The sequence below is a fragment of the Octopus sinensis genome, linkage group LG3 (genome assembly GCF_006345805.1).
Source record: "Octopus sinensis linkage group LG3, ASM634580v1, whole genome shotgun sequence".
Taxonomy (NCBI): Eukaryota; Metazoa; Mollusca; class Cephalopoda; order Octopoda; family Octopodidae; genus Octopus; species Octopus sinensis.
This window is the reverse complement of record NC_042999.1, coordinates 24,057,057-24,075,573: the sequence shown is the minus strand read 5'-3', so window position 1 is coordinate 24,075,573 and position 18,517 is coordinate 24,057,057. Positions and strand designations below refer to the sequence as shown.

Below are 18,517 nucleotides of genomic sequence, written 5' to 3'. Positions count from 1 at the left end.
CCTTTACCTAGAAGTGAAAAATACTGGGCTAATACCTTTACCTAGACGTGAAACACACAGGGTCAAGATCTGTACCTAGAAAAAAACACTTATAGGATCATCGATGACAATTCAAAACCAACAGGACTTAGAAAACAAATGGTTCCTCACAGGAAAAAGGGGATATAGCCTATAGGTGAAGCAGAAGAAAGGACAACCTTAGATAGCTGGTATTGGTCTAAAGAGCTGAAGACGTAGAGATCCACCTAGAGAAATGCAGAAACGACAGCCAAGTGTCGAGAACAGTTTAGAAACGTCGCCGGGGGTCAGTGCGCCATGGGAAGCGAAGGGCTTAAGAAATCACTGGGTTGGTCAAGAAACCCGTTCGGGTCTTTTTAAGCGAAAATAAGATACAAGTTTTAAACACACAGCGATTCATTCAGTCAATGATGCAATTGCTGTTTCGTTCCACTATTTTCTGCCATCTTGTGGGCAGATCCATTATTCCTTGCTCAAAGAATTTCCTTTAGTGGCGAAAAACTCTTCCAGGTGAATTTTTACACCCTCTTCAGGGTCGAATGTCTGTTCATTCAATGAATTTTGAAGAGACTGAAACAGGTGGAATTCTGATGAGGCAAGATCGAGTGAATATGGAAGGCGCAATAAAACTTCCCAGCCAAGCCCCAGAAAGTTCAACCACGTCTGCAAAAAAAAGTGTACAGCTTGGTATTGTAGTGATGAAGGACAGTGCCCTTAGAATTAACATGTGCTGCACGTTTCTTGTGTTTAATTTGTCCAGCTGGTCATGGTACATTTCCGAATTGATGGTCCTGTCTGCGGGAAGAAGCTCGGAAAGAGAATGCTCCTCTAATCCCATGTAATTAAAAGCATAACTTTCTTCGGATGAAGTCATGCTTAACAGATTTTGTGGTAGTTTACCGCGCTTCGCTATAATTGTTTGCGCTTCACATTGTTATAGACTATCCAATTTTCGTTCCTTGCCGCCGTTCTCTTCAAGAAAGTATCCTTTTCTTCACATTTCTGCAGCATATTACACATGGAAATCCATTGCGCATGATTAGTCACATTCAGTTGATGTGTGACACAAACATCTACCCAACGCAGTTGTTTTTCAACATTCGATTTAAATATTTGGAAAATTTCTGCGCTCATCTTCTAACAGTCGCGGGTATAACCATGTAGCTAAGACTAAATTTTGTAGATAATACATATTCGATGCAAATATTTTCTACGACAGCCTCAACGCTTCGACTAAATCCCCCTTAAAGAAATAGGAAACAAAAGCTTGAGGCACTTTCTAACTGTGCATGTTTGCGTATCTGCGCTCGCGCGCGTGTGTCTGTCTGCCTGTCTGTCCGTGTGTAGATATTTTAACAAGAATATTTTATTATCGTAAATATAACAACAGTTATATCCTCTGATGAATTCTGCCCTCCTGAATCACATGATCTCAAATTAACACCACCATCATATTTGGGATTGATAAGCGTCCCATAAAAAATGCAAGCATTGAATCATTGATGACTATGACGCTGCATGTTATTACAAAAAAAATATTTGATTTTAAATTTTCTTATTTTGTAATTTAGTTAAGCCATGCAGTATGGCACCGTGTGTAAATGGTGGAACATGTTTAGAAACTGGTTCTACTTACGTATGCCTTTGCTTAACCGGATACTTCGGAAGGAATTGCTCAAAAGGTTTGTACCCTGTATCAAAATATATATATCTGGCTAAAAGTCTGTGCTAAAAGTCTATATATCTGTGCTTGTACGTGTGTGTGTGTTTGTGTGTGTGTGTGTGTGTGTGTGTGTGTGTGTGTGTGTGTGTGTGTGACATAGTATTTAAAATAACGTACATAGTATTTAAAATAAGAGCGGTGCTATTAAGTTAGACATGGCTTGGACCTATACTGGCTAAACCTATCAAAGTTAAGTTACTAAGAGTGTCTTGCTATAGAGACATTGAATCTAAGCAGATTTATATAATGTGCTTTGTGTCACCTAGTAATCCGCCGGCTGAAAGTATATGGTTAGTTTTATTTGAAAACCTGGATGCTGGTATATGAGAAATGAGAAGATTGATGCGAAATGAGAAGGTTTCTGCGAAAAGTGGAGTGTGAAGACAAAGAGGGGATAAAAACGGAAAGGAAAAGAAAGAAAGTTGACAGTTATAGCCCCTTTAATTGTAGGAATCATAATTAATCTAGCTGACATAGAATAATTCGACGTTTATCTGACTCTTGATAAACATGTAACTTACTTCAAACTCGCTAGGGGAGTGGAATCACTTGTACAAGAAAGTAAACAGCGGTGTATAACAACATCCGACAGTCTAGTCGATACTGGAATCATAACATAGAAACGGTGCTACAGCGTGGCCTGAGTCATATGACTATTCTCAGTAAAAGGGAAAAAGTGATGTTTATCTGTGTGTGCATATAAATGTGCTTACTGTGTTTTCATAATACGTCTTGATATATAAATAGAAAATGTACTGATCATTAATATATTTCAGTTGACCCCTGCAAAAGTGCACCTTGTCTGAATCATGCAACCTGTAGTTCCAATATGTTGAATTACACTTGCCATTGTCCAACCGGGTTCAAAGGAAAGAATTGTGAAATTGGTAAGTAATTCATTTGCATACACAACCCGGAATATCCTACATCGATTTTCTTTTACTGTCTAACATGTATGTAAGATAAAATATATATGTACATAACAGCTATATATATATATATATATAGGTGCAGGAGTGACTGTGTGGTAAGTAGCTTGCCTTACCAACCACATGGTTCCGGTTCAGTCCCACTGCGTGGCATCTTGGGCAAGTGTCTTCTACTATAGCCTCGGGCCGACCAAAGACTTGTCAGTGGATTTGGTAGACGGAAACTGAAAGAAGCCCGTCGTATATATATATATATATATATATATATATATATATATTTGTGTGTCGGTGTTTGTCCTCCCAACATCGCTTGACAACCGATGCTGGTGTGTTTACGTCCCCGTCACTTAGCGGTTCGGCAAGAGCGACCAATAGAATAAGTGTATGTGCATATATATATATATATATGTGTGTGTGTGTGTGTGTGTGTGTGTATGTGTGTGTATGTATGCATGTATATATGTGTGTATGTGTGTGTATGTATGTATGCATATATATGTGTGTGTGTGTGTGTGTGTGTGTGTGTGTGTGTGTGTATTTATATATATGTATGTATGTATTGTGTTCATTTATGTGCCAGATAAATGTTAGAATTGATTATATGTATAACCCATTTGTGTTAATTTATATATTCCTTTTAGCTGTACCATGTAGCAGCAATCCATGTGAAAATGGTGGAAAATGCATAAACCAAGGTTTGAATTTCACATGTCGTTGTTTACCCGGATATCGAGGAAAGACTTGTTCAATCGGTTTGTGCCTACACAACTTTTTTGAGTTATGTAATATCAAATGAATTATTAGATTTCTAAGGAAACTCGAATCCTAACGTTTAGAGACTTGTGGCTTGTATCTTCAAACTATAAAACACATTACGAATTCCTTTTGTTCTATTTTTTCTATTTCTCTTTGTCATTTTTCTTTGCTGTCTCTACACAACTTAGTCATAACAAGCTTTCTTGCATACTTATGGGTGTGTGTGTTATGTATATATATATATATATATATATATATGTGTGTGTGTGTGTGTGTGTGTGTGGTGTGTGTGTGTGTGTGTGCGTATGGTGTGTGTGTGTGTGTGTGTATACATGTATTCAAAATTGGGGCAAGTTTCAGATGGGTATATTTCTAACTATATAGATTTTGTTGGGGTCTAAATTTTGGAATATTACCAACTTAAATAATCACTTGTAAAATTTTCCTATTTCTGATTGAACAAATTATGAATGGTAACAAAGAATTAAAGAACTAAACCGTAGAAGCGTAACTGCCGAAATATTCCGCGCCGACAAAAGTGCTGCGTAAATTATTAGAGACACAGATTATGCCAATTCTACTGTTTTTAGAGTTGTAGTCAATTTGAAGAAAAGTCAGAATGTTTGGAGAAAGCCTTATAGTTCTCGCAGTTACCGGAAACGCACATTTCGCTTTTTAGCAGGACCTAAAGGACCGATTGAGTCGAACCCATCAAAATCGATGGCGAAGTTGGCTAAAAATCGAGGAATTAGTAAAATGGCCGTTTCTAAGGCTGTGAGACACGACTTCCATACAAAATCGTACGTGATGAGACAACATGATATCCTAACTACTCACTCCAGAGCACTTTAAGTTGAAAGAAATTCAGACTTCTTAGTCATCTGAAATATCGTGTCTGAGACCTCTGCATCTTCAGGAATGAAAAGAAGGTCATGGTAGACGAATCTGCAAAGCGTTAAAACTCACGAGTGATAGCGTACGATCCTTCCTAAGTTGCTTCAGTTATGCATAGCAAGAATCCGGCTTCCATTATGGTCTTTGAAGCTGTTGCAACTGATGGGAAATTGATGCTTCCGCATGTTATTGAAGAGAGTCTTAAAATCAATACAACAGAGTATCTCAAAATCTTTGAAGTTTTGTTGCCTTGGATTAGGAACCGTTAAGATGAAAATCGAGTCATGTTTGTACAGGACTCGGCGCCCGCCCATTCTTCAAAACAAGTGCAAAAAGTTTTGAATAAGAAATTGTCCATGTTTGCCCCTCCCTAAAGATATCTAGTCCTATAGCTCACCAGGTTTGAATCTGTGTGATTTTTGGCTATGGATCATAGTTGAAGCATTATCCAATGCAACTTCTCACGTGTATCTTCATTGAAGGCTTCGATCAAGCGAGCATTCAGTAAAATGGTAAAGGAAGAAATAGTTAAGGTATGCGCATCATTTCGTAAACTGATTGAAATGGTAAAGAAAGCAAATGGCAGTAAAGTTTAACTGAAATAATTGCTAAACACTCCACAAGAAATTGGCATAAATATGAAATTAAAAGATGTGTAGCAACAACTGATAGCTTGTTCAGCCACTACTTAGTTATTCTTTTTGTTCCAGCTGATCCTTGTAGCAGCGATCCATGTCAAAACGGAGGAGTATGTGAGAATCAAGGATTCAATTATACTTGTCGTTGTCTACCTGGATTTGGAGGGGAAGATTGTGAAATTGGTACGTAATGCCTTAACCCTAACAATTCGGTATTTGAAATTTTACTACCCGTTGTACTAATCTATGTATATCATAACGAAAACGCCACAAAATTATGTAAATTTTTGACCAAATGACTATAGTTTTGATTTCAGTAAGGAGTATGTAGTATATCTCTTCTCTCTTCTCTTTCAGCTCTTGATTCATGGGGGGCTGGGTGTCATCTCATGATAACGGTCCCAGAGGTATCATCTTGTATAGAACCGACCAGATCCACCAGTGCCCACCCCCACCATCGCTGACAGTCCCATGCTAGCTCTTCTGCATTGTGCAAGACGACGCCGAGCCTCTCGAGATCTCTCCCTTAATGATGTCCAGCCATTTGATACGGGGCGTGAGGCGAGGCCCGTCGCGGGGCTTATCACGGGGCTTGTTGAGGGGCCTGTAGCGAGGCCTCTACCAGCCCGTAGCTCCTGCGTCGAGCGAGAGAAAGGCCCTGATAGTATGATCTAGCGAGAACCGGAGGATATATCCGTACTAGCGCATAGGATATGATGATATAATATATAGTAAATCCCGAAAGGAAAATTCTGAAATATAACCTGTATTACAAATGTGGACCGTTGATAAATTTGCAATGACAAATATATAAAAAGCTCCAAAGAATAAAATATTTTATCATTTAGTTGTTTCAGTGATTGGACTGTGACCATGCTGGGGCACCGTATTGAAGGGTTTAGTCGAACAAATGAACCCTCACCATTTTTTTGAGCCTAGTACATATTCAATGGATGTCCTTTGACGAAGTGCTTTCGTGGATATAAACGAAATAACATGGGTTGTCAAGCGGTAGTAGAGGGCAATCCTAAAGAAATTTACCCACTGATAGACAGACAGATAGATAGATAGATAGATAGATAGATAGATAGATAGATAGATAGATAGATAGATAGATAGATAGATAGATGAACAAATATTCTTTTTTACTCTAGGTAGAAGGCCCGACATTTTGGGGGAGGGGCCAGTCGATTAGATAGACTCCAGTACGCAACTGGTACTTAATTTATCGACTTCGGAAGGATGAAAGGCAAAATCGACCTCAGCGGAATTTGAACTCAGAACGTATAGACAGACGAAATACCACTAAGCATTTCGTCCGGCGTGCTAACGCTTCGGCCAGCTAGCCGTCTTATAGATGCACAAATATTCTTTTCCACTCTAGACACAAGGCCCGACATTTTGGGGGAGGGGGGCCAGTCGATCAGATCGACCCCAGTACGCAGCTGGTACTTAATTTATTGATCCCGAAAGGATGAAATGCAAAGTCGACCTCGGCGGAATTTGAACTCAAATCTGCCTTAGATGCATAAATATTGTTTAAGCCTCAATAAAATAATTTAATTATATAGTAACAATTTATAACATGTAATTTTAAGGGGAATTTGGCAGCTGTTATCAGCACGTATAGCATCCACTCAGAAGATCCTTCATTGGCCTTTTTTTTCTTGGATTCTAATCCTAATATTACGTTGCCTAATATTAAATGCATGAGTTTATATACAAGCAAAAGCTTAACATAAACAAAATTAGGAAAGCAGAACCTTCTGATGATTTTAAACACATAACTAAATAACGATTATTCTAGAGATACTCGCACCCATATATTTACCCTCGCATATACGTGTTTATTCCTAGTTATATCAGATTTTGAAAATCATATTTTTTTTTTTATTTCAGTTGATCCATGCAGCAGTAATCCCTGCAACAATGGCGGAAGTTGCATAAATAATAGGACATCCTTCACATGCCACTGTACACCAGGATATAGAGGAAATGCCTGCACAATTCGTACGTTAATCTCCACTTCTTTTGCGTATTGTAATGTGAATCAAATACAGATTCGTTGTTATCAATTCATGTAGTTTGTGAAATCGTGACTGGTATCATATCTCCGGTACTGCAGTATAGTAACCAAGGCTTCGAACTTCCAAATGCACCTAATATCAACAGATACGGTAGGTAGGTTAATCACGCCATCATTCGAACCTGAAGCATTATCAAAATGGCAAGTATTTCATAAGCTTGCTTTAACCACTTAACGGTCGATTTCTTTTCAACACAAAACTATTTATTCTAATTCAATGGGTGGCCGTCCATTTACAGACTAGTATCCTTGAAAGACACGCGAACCCATGAATTGCCTGACTAATTTTCCATTACGGAAAGCAAGCGTTTATTAACCCTAATCCTCATGCATAATGTTGGCCTGATCCAGTTACAAGTTATTTGTCGTATAATGATTGAATCAAAATTACGATATAAACTTTATATTATATTCATGTAAGTCGCCAGAATTTAATATCGATATTCCTCTGAGTTTTAAGCAAAGCTATTTTCCCTGTTTAAACGCACACAAACGTACACACGAACACACACATACATATAAGTTCATACTATACATATATACGCACTTATATATACGCATGTATATATGCATCATATCTATATATATATATATATATATATATATATATATATATATATATATATAATAAATATAATAAATATTTTATTATATTTCTATACTATAACGAAAATATATGTCTAATGACTAATTCGTCTTTTGTGCTAGGCCACTGGTAATAATTTATTTTATTACCCTATTTGATTATGTTTATATATATATATATATGTAAGTGTTTGTATATATATATATATACGTATGCGAGTATATATAGACACATATATACATACACACATATACGCATACATACAAACGCACACATTTATGAATGTATGTCTTTATTTTGTTTTATTTCAAGGTTTCTTTCCAAAAGAGAAAGAGCAGGTTTCTAACTTAAATCCAAGGCTCCTTCTTTGGAATTTCAACATAAATAGTGTATGTATTTGAGTACATATGCAGTTTTTGTGGTCGCTGCATGCGCAGATTTGTATGTTTTGTATTCACATATGTATAGTTGCATGTCTAGAAATGCTCGTATATACTTAAATGATAAACTTCTGGAAATAACTTCTGTCTTAAACACTCTTGCTTATCTTCTCTGAATTATTCAGAGAATCCTCTATACCAGTGATTCTCCTGAGGGCCCATATAAGATTTTTGTGTCCCCTGAGGGTCCACACAACAAATTAGTAAACTGGGACCCACAATAGTATTTTAAGGGCCCCTGCAAAGATTTTGCTTTAAATGTATGTATTGGTATGTATTGCAAGAAACAGCTAGATTTCTTTCTCTAACATTTTACATAGTTCAACCTACACAAGTGAATGTGTAAAAAACAAAATAGGAATTTTGAAAGAAGCATCTATAAAACTAGTTTTTAAACAGCGAATATCTATAGAGGTCAACCAGAAGAAACTAATCATTAAATGCATCCATAGATTTAAAAAATGGGTGAGAAGCCCTGCTCTGTGTAATGAATTATCGTGCGAACATTTATCCGCCTAATGTCAAACTATTTTCTTTTACTAACCACATACTGTACATCTCATTAAATACTTTCTCCTTTAGTCGATCCTTGTAGTAGTCATCCGTGTCAAAATGGCGGAAAATGTACCAATGTCGGTTCAAATTTTACGTGCGAATGTTTACCTGGATTCAGAGACGAAGTCTGCTCAACAGGTAAGTAAATAGTTTTACTCAATATTCATTGGTTACCTACAAAAAATTTACTTTTATGATAAGGCGCAAAAGTATACTAATTCACGGTGTGAACTCATAACAGCGAGAATCCAAACAATACCGTATCTATTCTTTCTTAAAATGTTCTGGCGGTGTGTCTCGAAGCACAAATATAAAGCTATACGCAAAAGCATAGCATGTAAATATCGGGCTGAGAAAACTTTTGCATACAAAAAGTCGAAGTCTTCCCATATCTTCTGTTGATAGAGCACCCTTCCACTTAAGGTGGGTGAGAGATGATGAAAAGAATTATTTCACATTCTCTCAAAGGTTTTGGAAAAACATTCTTATGATGATCACAACTCACATACACACATATGTATGTATGTAATATGTACGACGACGGATTTCTTACATTTATATATTTGTGCGTATTTATATGTGCATGTGTGTGTATGTGCCTATAAAAAAACTATATATGTATATATATATATATATATTATACGTGTGATATACTTTGTATATTTAATATATATATATTAATATACAGGTGTAGGCGTGTATATTATAGATATATATAGGCGCAGACGTGGTTGTATGACAAGTAGCTTGCTTCCAGCCACGTGGTTCCGGGTTCACTCCTACTACGTGCCAACATTGACAATTACCTTCTACTATAGCCCCGGTCTGATAAAAGCCTTACGAGTAGATTTGATAAGCGGAATCTGAAAGAAGCCCGTCAAATACATCATCTGTGTCAGTGTTTATCCTCCACCACCGCTTGTCAGCCGATGTTGGTGTGTTTACGTCCCCATAAACTAGTGGTTCGGCAAAAGAGACCGATAGAACAAGTACGCGGCTTTACAAAATAAACCCTGAGGTAAAACTCTTCAAGGTGATGTCCCAGCATGGCCGCAGTCAAATGACTGAAACAAGTGAGATGTAAAAAAAAGATACAGATAAAATATATCTTATGTATACATACATACACAGATATTTATAGCTATATCTATTTATCTATCTATTTATTTATTTAACATGGGTAAAAACGTTGCAGTGACGAACTATTTGATATATGCATAGGGTCATATGATAGTACTGACGTCTGTGATCTTGTAGGTTTATTTATATTAAACAGATTGAGATATAGAAACCCATCTCATGACGTTGGCCTATACCGTGACGACGGTTTGGGTATTTCCCATGGGTGTGATGGTCACAGCCTTGATAGATTTAGAAAACAGCTAATTTTCACTATTAATCAATTAGGACTTAAAAATATACAGTAGCTGCTGATCTCTCTGCAGTTGACTATTTAGATGTTTCCTTAGACTTAAATTCCTCTTCGTATAAACCTTTCCATAAGCCTAATGAGAAACTCGTATATGTACATAAACAATCTTGTCACCCCACTGTAATATTTAAAAACCTGATGGCTAATTTGAGTAACAATGTCTAACCTCTCTACTTCCAAAGAAGTTTTTGAGAAAGCTGTCCCCTGTTATAACCAGGCCCTAGCCAATAATAGCTTCAAAGATAAATTAATATCATCCCTCTGATAATTTTCAAAATATTAGTAATAGATCTGGTGGCATCAAAGATAACGTGGTACATAACTACTCTAGCATTAATGAGAATAATAAATCTAAAAGTAGGTTAAGGAAAATTATTTGGTTCGCCCCTCCATTTTCCCTTAACATAAAAACTGACATTAGTAAAAGATTCCTGTCTCTCCTAGAAAAACACTTTCCAGCTATTCACAGACAAGAAAATATTTAATAGGCGTTCTATAAAATTATCAAATAGCTGCTGTCCCAATATGTATCATTACACGTGGTCAATACCAAGAGCCTGAATCCAGTTGCAACTGTCGCGGACCCAAGATCCTGGCCACTTGACCAACTATGTATGACTAAATCTATCATATATGAGGCAGAAGTTACTGCAACCCTGAATAATAATACCACTGATAAGACGACTTGTACTGGATTATATGAAGGTGAATTTAAAATCGCTATGCCAATCACATAGCCTCCTTCTGACAAAGGGACAAAAGTAAAGCTACTATTTGGCTAACGAAAACCACATGTGATTAAATGGAAAATAATTGAGAAATCCATACCTTATGTGAATGGATAGCAATAAAGTAGGCTTCGGCTGAAAGTGCGCAGATCCTGTTCAGATCTAAGATCCCTGACTCTCTATTGAACTCCATGTCAGAAATTTTCAGTGGCTTCATGCATATGTATAAATATATTCTGAAGAATTAGAAAATTCCGCTTATGCCTGACTTACTTGATATCTTTCCAGCCTTATCATTTAAGGTCGAAGGAGGATAGTTCTTTGACCTTTTTACTTTTTAGTTTTTGCATTTTAGTTTCTACTTTTCGTTTTCCGTTTTCCGTTGTTTACTGTCTGCGTTTTCTATATGCTGCCTTCTCAGTTTTTTCGCGGCTCTTCTATTATTCAATTTCTTTAGTTCGTTATGATATGTGGTTTGCGCTTGAAGAATATCATTGAGTTTTCTCAACATATGAAACTATTAGTAGCGATTTAATACATTCATTGTGATCTTTAAATAAATAATATTTATCTCTCTCACCAGATGGAGTACCTGTTTTGCTGAATTTTCTAACACGGATCAGTACATTATCTATCTATCTATCTATCTATCTATCTATCTATCTATCTATCTATCTATCTATCTATCTATCTATCTATCTATCTTTATATATCTATCTATCTATCTTTATATATCTATCTATCTATCTTTATATATCTATCTATCTATCTTTATATATATCTATCTTTATATATCTATCTATCTTTATATATCTATCTATCTATCTTTATATATATCTATCTTTATATATCTATCTATCTTTATATATATATATCTACCTATCTATCTTTATATATACAGTTTACAATAAATTCTCTTTGAAAATTTAGTTGATCCATGTCACAGTCAACCCTGCGAAAATGGTGGAATCTGTAAGATCATAGGTACAGATTTTGCATGTTATTGTAGAAGTGGATATTATGGAAGGAATTGCTCAATAGGTATATATCACTACTTATTTTTCTAATTGATTTTATTTAATGCTTTATACATTTCTAAATCTATTATTATCTGTCTTTGCACAACAAAATATTTGTATGTTAAAATATCGGTGTGCTTAATATTGGCATTTAAATAAGGCGGCGAGCTGGCAGAAACGTTAGCACGCCGTATATATGTATATATGTGTGTGTTGTGTGTGTGTGTGTGTGTGTGTGTGTGTGTGTGTGTGTGTGTGTGTGTGTGCGTGTACGTTTGTGTGTCTCTGTTTGTCTCCCCAACATTGCTTGATAACCGATGCTGGTGTGTTACGTCCCCGTGACCTAGCGGTTCGGCAAAAGACATCGATAGAATAAGTACTAAGGCTTAGAAAAAATAATTCCTGGGATCGATTTGCTCGACTTAAGGCGGTGCTCCAGCATGGCCGCAGTCACATGACTGAAGCATGTAAAGGAGTAAAAGAGTGTGTTTATATGTATATATGTGTATATATGTGTATACGTTTATATGGTGGATGTATGTGTGTACATATGCCTTTTTTTTTTTATGCAAGTGTTTATTATTTATATAAACAACTACAATATACACGCTCCAAATCCAACAACAAAGGACTTTAACAAGGTACAAATTTTAAAATGGAATTTCTTTAAATCCTTAGCTGATCCGTGCCGCGTTCGTCCCTGCAAAACAATGGTACCTGCATAGCCCTTGATACAGGCTTTAGATGTGATTGCAAACCGGGTTATCGTGGAAATGATTGTTCAATAGGTTTGTGTGTCTACATTTCTTCTTCACTAAATTCTAAGTTTATTGTATAAAATATATAAATGCGCCCTTTTAAAGCCTAGCCAGGCTCATGGGCCCGTTTCCCAGTTTCAATGGCGTATTTGCTCCCCAGCTGGACGGGACGCCTGTCCATCGCAGCGTTAGTCATTTTTGCCAGGTGAGTGGACTGGAACAACGTGAAATGAAGTGTTTTGCTCAAGAACACAACGCGTCGCCCGGTCCAGGAATCGAAACCACAATCTTACGATCATGATGCTGACACCCTAACCACTAAGCCACGCGCCTCCACAAGTTTAATATTATTCATCATGATATTCAGTAGACTAAAGTCACGCGATGGAGGTTCGGCGCCCATGACTGAAGATTCTCGTATGTACTTTTATGCATCCAGTGCGTATAAAAGAGAATTTCTCAAGGCTAATAATGCTTATATTCTGTGTTCTAGCAACTCATCCAAGTTAAATTGAATATAAACATTGACTTCAGGTATTAATACTGCTTCCATCGCTAGACACACACACACACCCACACACACATAGGCGCAGCGTGGCTGTATGGCACCTTGAGAAATTGTCTTTTACTATAGCCTTGGGCCGACCAAATCCTTGTGATTGGATTTGGTAGACGGAGACTGAATGAAGCCTGTCGTATATATATATATATATATATATATATTCGTGTGTGTGTGTGTGTGTGTGTGTGTGTGTGTGTGTGTGTGTGTGTGTCTGTGCTTGTCTCCCCACCATTGCTTGACAACCGATGTGGGCATGTTTATGTCCCCGTAACTTGCCAGTTTGGCAAAAGAGACCGATAGAATAAGTACTAGGCTTACAAAGATTAAGTTCTGAGGTCGATTTGTTCGACTAAACGCGGTGCTCCAACATGGCACAATCAAACGACTGAAACAAGTAAATAACTAAATAACATATGTGGTGTGTGTGTGGGTACATAGATAGATAGATAGAAAGATAGATATACATACACACACACACACACACACACACACACATATATATATATATATATATATATATATATATATATCTATATATATATAACTGTTACTGTATTATATATAGCATTGTTTATTTTTAACTGTTTCTCTCTTTTTTAGGTGACCCTTGCCTAAGTCAACCATGTAATAATGGGGCAACATGCTTGAACAACGGATCGAACTTTAGCTGCCAATGTCCTCCCGGATTCAATGGCCTCGGTGCTCAGTAGGTTGGTAAATTAAGTTACTCAGAATGCTAATATATATTGGTAAATAATCTCACCGAAAATATAATTATAACAATTGAGTCGGCTCAAAAATTTAGACATAAATATAAACAGACTATTAGTAAATAGTCCTGAGGGGCTTTGGTCGCTTTGGAACTTTAATTGAAAACGAACAGGAGCAAGTGTCGAAAATACTATTTTTCTACTTGAAACCTCAAAGTCATATGTCTGAAAAGGAATAAAATTTATTCAAATTTCAAAAATGATAAACAAAAGCTGTAAAGGAAGAAATGAACTACAATAAATCATAAATACAACGACAAAAGTATTTCTCGCGTAAATTTAAATAACATAGGAAGGAAACGAAATAATTTATGGAACAGCTCAATATGTAAATATACCAGCTGAAAATTAAGATAACCTTTACGACAAGCTTCTAAACAATTTCTGCCTGTACAAGTTTGCTCACAAACTTAGAATCAACAAGGAAGTTTTATAAAAGACATATATGGAATAAAATAAAAGAATAGCTCAATACATTTTAGTAGTGCACATATATGATAGACTTTCAAAAGAGGAGCGGTGATAGTAACTTCGAAGTTTCGGCTGCTCGGCTGCTCGGCTTCAAGGCTGAAATGTAATACCATTGTCATCCATCCTTTTGTAAATGTCTCATGTGCATATAACTGAGGGTTGGGCGCGCGACCACATGTTTCACATCACTCCATGAATAAATTCTTAACCAGTATTTTCAACGCACATTCCTATTTGTTGTGGCACATGCCCTAGTGGTTAGAGCAGCGGACACACGGTCGAAGGATCGCGGGTTTGAATCTCAGACCGCTCGATGTGTATGTTTATTAGCGAAAAACCTAAGCTCCGCGCGGCTCCGGCAGAAGGTAATGGCGAACTTCTGCTGACTCTTTCGCCTCAACGTTCTCTCACTCTTTCCTCCTGCATCCTGCAGCTCGCCTGCGACGGACCGGCGTCCCGTCCAGGTGGGGAACTTATACGCCAAGGGAACCGGGAAACCAGCCCTTATTAGCCAGGCATGGCTTGAAAAGGAACAAAAAACAGCAAACAGTATTCCTATTTTCATTATTTGTTGAATCAACGATGGTCATTTTATCGGAGAGGTTCTACGCATTTCTCATTTGCTGAGTAACCTCATAATCCGTATTTCATGTTCAAACTTTCTTATTCTTAGTTCATCCTTGCCATTGAGTAATACCTCAATGCGTATTTCATGCTCCAACTTTCTTTTTCTCAGTTGATCCTTGCCACAGTGATCCATGCAAGAATGGAGGTACATGCCAAGAGGAAGATTCAAGTTACATATGTCTATGTCCACCAGGGTTTGGAGGAGATGACTGTTCAATAGGTATTTATTTGGTTTCAAGAATTCCTCTTTATATTATACAGAAATCTACAAGACATTGCTATTATTATGCAAATCCACATATGAGGCCCTTGAAGAATTCTTAATTTGTCACTTGACCACATATAATTGGCAGCTAAATGCTCTACAAATAAGAAAAGAGGGACACAATGTAAATTCCAGTCCCAAACATAAATTTATCACGAAAACTATGTTTGGAATCAGTTTTCTCTGCATGCTGATTCAAAGATTTCCTGAAAACACTTTTATTAATTTCGTTTTTGGATTTGCTTTGCAAGATTCTTTATATGAGTTCGTGTGTTGAAGCATATTCTGTTATGTCTGGGAAGAGTCATTTTCTTGTGTCTTAGAGTCAAGACTATTGAAAAGGTTGCAAGACGCATCGAAAGTTTTAGGAAAATAAGAAATAAGTGTAAATTTTACCGGTGAGTTAAATTTATAAGGCATAAAAATAAAATGACTCTCCACAGACATAACTGTTATTAATTTTATCATTAAATTACTTTTTGTGCAGTTTGTGTTACGAAGGAATAAAGCACTATATCCTTTTCTTAAGTAAACAAAAACTGTTTAGAATCTGAGAAGAGATCATCTCTGAGAGCGTGGATCAACAAGAGAAACGATTCTGAAAGTGCTAGTTGAGTGCTACTCATTCTTAAGTGGATGCCTCACTCCATGAATAAATTCTTAACCAATATTTTCAACGCACATTCCATATTTTCATTATTAGCTAAATCAACAATGGTCATTTTATCGGAGACGTTTTTCGGAATTGTCACTTGCTGAGTAACCTCATAATCTGTATTTCATGTTCAAACTTTCTTATTCTTAGTTCATCCTTGCCATTGAATAATACTTCAATGCGTATTTCTTTTTCTTAGTTGATCCTTGCTACAGTGATCCATGTAAAAATGGAGGTACATGCCAAGAAGAAGATTCAAGTTACAGATGTCTATGTCCAGGGTTTGGCGGAGATGACTGCTCAATAGGTATTTATTTTATTTCAAGAATTCCTCTTTATAACACAGAAACGTACAAGACATTGCTATTATTATGCAAATCCATGCGTTACGGTGAAATAAAGCATTATATTCTTTGCATAAGTAAACAAAAACTGTTTAGAATCTGAGAAGAGATCATCTCTGACGACGTGGCTCAACAAGAGAAACGATTCTGAAAGAGCTAGCTGAATGCTGCTCATGTCTAAGCAGGTGTACCACAAGGTTCTCTTGAGAGGAGTAACGTTTATGTATTCTTATTGTCGAAAGAAACAGGATTTGCATATTTTCCTTTCATTTCTTTTGGGGTCACGGTTGATGCTATTTATGCTGCTCCTCAACGTCTACCTGCAGTAGAATAAATATTAGTATGGAGTCTACAGTGGCAGACGTTCTAGAAAGAAAGGACAGGGCGTAATGATTAGTGCGGGGCCTGGTGGGAAGAGAGCTTGCACAATAAAGATAAGGGGCGAAGAAGGAGAAAGAAATGAGGTGGGAGAGAATAAGAGTTGAATGAGCCTTGCAGCTTCAAAGGAAAATCCATTATAGTGGCGATAGAAAAAGCAGAGAGAGGAGAGGTCACATCTATGGGCCGGAAGCTGAGACGTATATGTGTATGACCTAGTCTCAATCACTCGGGTAGCTTTTTTCTGGTTGCAATCTAGGATATCTTAACTTTATGAAGTGTTCCTAATTGCTGGTATTAGATTAAGTTCTGATCACGATGCGAAGAGCCAGTCATTGAGACTCAATTCTAACAATGGTAAGAATATGATCTCGACAGGATAGATCATCTCTGAAGGTGTGGCTCAACAACATAAACAGTTCTGAAGGAGCTAGCTGTCATTCCTCTTGTAAATGTCTCATGTACATATAACTGAGGCATTGTCACGCGACTCCTGTTTCACATCACTCCATGAATAAATTCTTAAACACTATTTTCAACGCACATTCCTATTCTCATTATTACCTGATTCAACAATGGTCATTTTATGGAGACGTTTTTCGGATTTGTCACTGGTTGAGTAACCTCATAATCTGTATTTCATATTCAAACTTTTCATTCTTAGTTCATCCTTGCCATTGAGTAATACCTCAATGCGTATTTCATTCTCCAACTTTCTTTTGTTAGTTGATCCTTGCCACAGCGATCCATGCAAGAATGGAGGTACATGCCAAGAAGAAGATTCAAGTTACAGATGTCTATGTCCACCAGGGTTTGGAGGAGATGACTGTTCAATAGGTATTTATTTTATCTCAAGAATTCCTCTTTATAACACAGAAATGTACAAGACATTGCTATTATAATGCAAATCCACATATGAATATCTTGAAGAATTCTTAATTCATCACTTCATCTGGTACTAGATTAAGTTCTGATCTCGATGAGAAGAGCTAGTCTCAATGATTGGCTCTTCTAACAATGCTAAGAATATGATCTCGACAGGATAGATTATCTCTGAGGGCGTGGCTCAACAACAGAAACGATTCTGAAGAAGCTAGCTGAGTCCTGCTCATGCTTAAGTGGTTTTCTTGTCGAAGTAGACGGGATTTGCATATTTCCCTTTTGGATGCTTTTGAGATCTCTAAACATGGAATCAGTGTGTGTTTGCCGTATAGTGCGCAAGATTTGAATAGATAATTCTTGGTTGGAAATAGTCAGGATGGAATAAAACACTATGTCCTCTGCATAAGTAATCAAAAGCTATTTCGAGTGTGAGAAGCGATGCATTCATATTATTGTACATATAACCTATTTCTTTCTTTGTCAGTGGATCCATGTAGCAGTCAACCATGTCTAAATGGAGCATCGTGTATCAACAACGGTTCAACGTTTATTTGTCAATGTCAACTTGGATTCAAGGGTCTTCTCTGTACGATAGGTGGGTAAAGCTATATTATATTTTACATTTAATATCTCAAAGCATTCTTTATAATTTTGTTTCCTAATATTATTTGTCATATCTATGTGTGCGTGTTGTTCTTAGTGTTACTATTGATTACATATGTGCTAAATACTTGCACGTATTGTAAATTTATCAGTAAATAAATATATATATATATGTGTGTGTGTGTGTGTGTGTAGTGTATATTGTGTATCTAACGTATATAGTGAAGCTGTATGGCCTCAATGATTCTCAATCTAGATTTATGGACTGAGTGTATAATCTGCACTTGACCAAGACATTTCATTTTCATCGCCCGATTTACTCTCTCTACAAAATGAAATCTACTTGCAGCAAAATCTTGTCTCTGACATCCTATAGGTGCCAGAAGCCAACAGCCTTT

General features: G+C 36.7%; 1 protein-coding gene across 1 annotated transcript in view; it reads left to right on the top strand.

The window, feature by feature from the left end:
• LOC115209196 (neurogenic locus notch homolog protein 1) overlaps positions 1-18,517 on the top strand; it is a 109,250-nt gene that overhangs the window by 70,557 nt on the left and 20,176 nt on the right. The window contains 15 exon segments of the mRNA XM_036501643.1: positions 1,590-1,700; positions 2,518-2,628; positions 3,312-3,422; positions 5,031-5,141; positions 6,858-6,968; positions 8,653-8,763; positions 11,716-11,826; positions 12,483-12,517; positions 12,886-12,979; positions 13,725-13,817; positions 13,820-13,834; positions 15,102-15,212; positions 16,112-16,219; positions 17,361-17,471; positions 18,001-18,111. Coding sequence (XP_036357536.1) covers positions 1,590-1,700; positions 2,518-2,628; positions 3,312-3,422; positions 5,031-5,141; positions 6,858-6,968; positions 8,653-8,763; positions 11,716-11,826; positions 12,483-12,517; positions 12,886-12,979; positions 13,725-13,817; positions 13,820-13,834; positions 15,102-15,212; positions 16,112-16,219; positions 17,361-17,471; positions 18,001-18,111 — 1,455 coding nt within the window.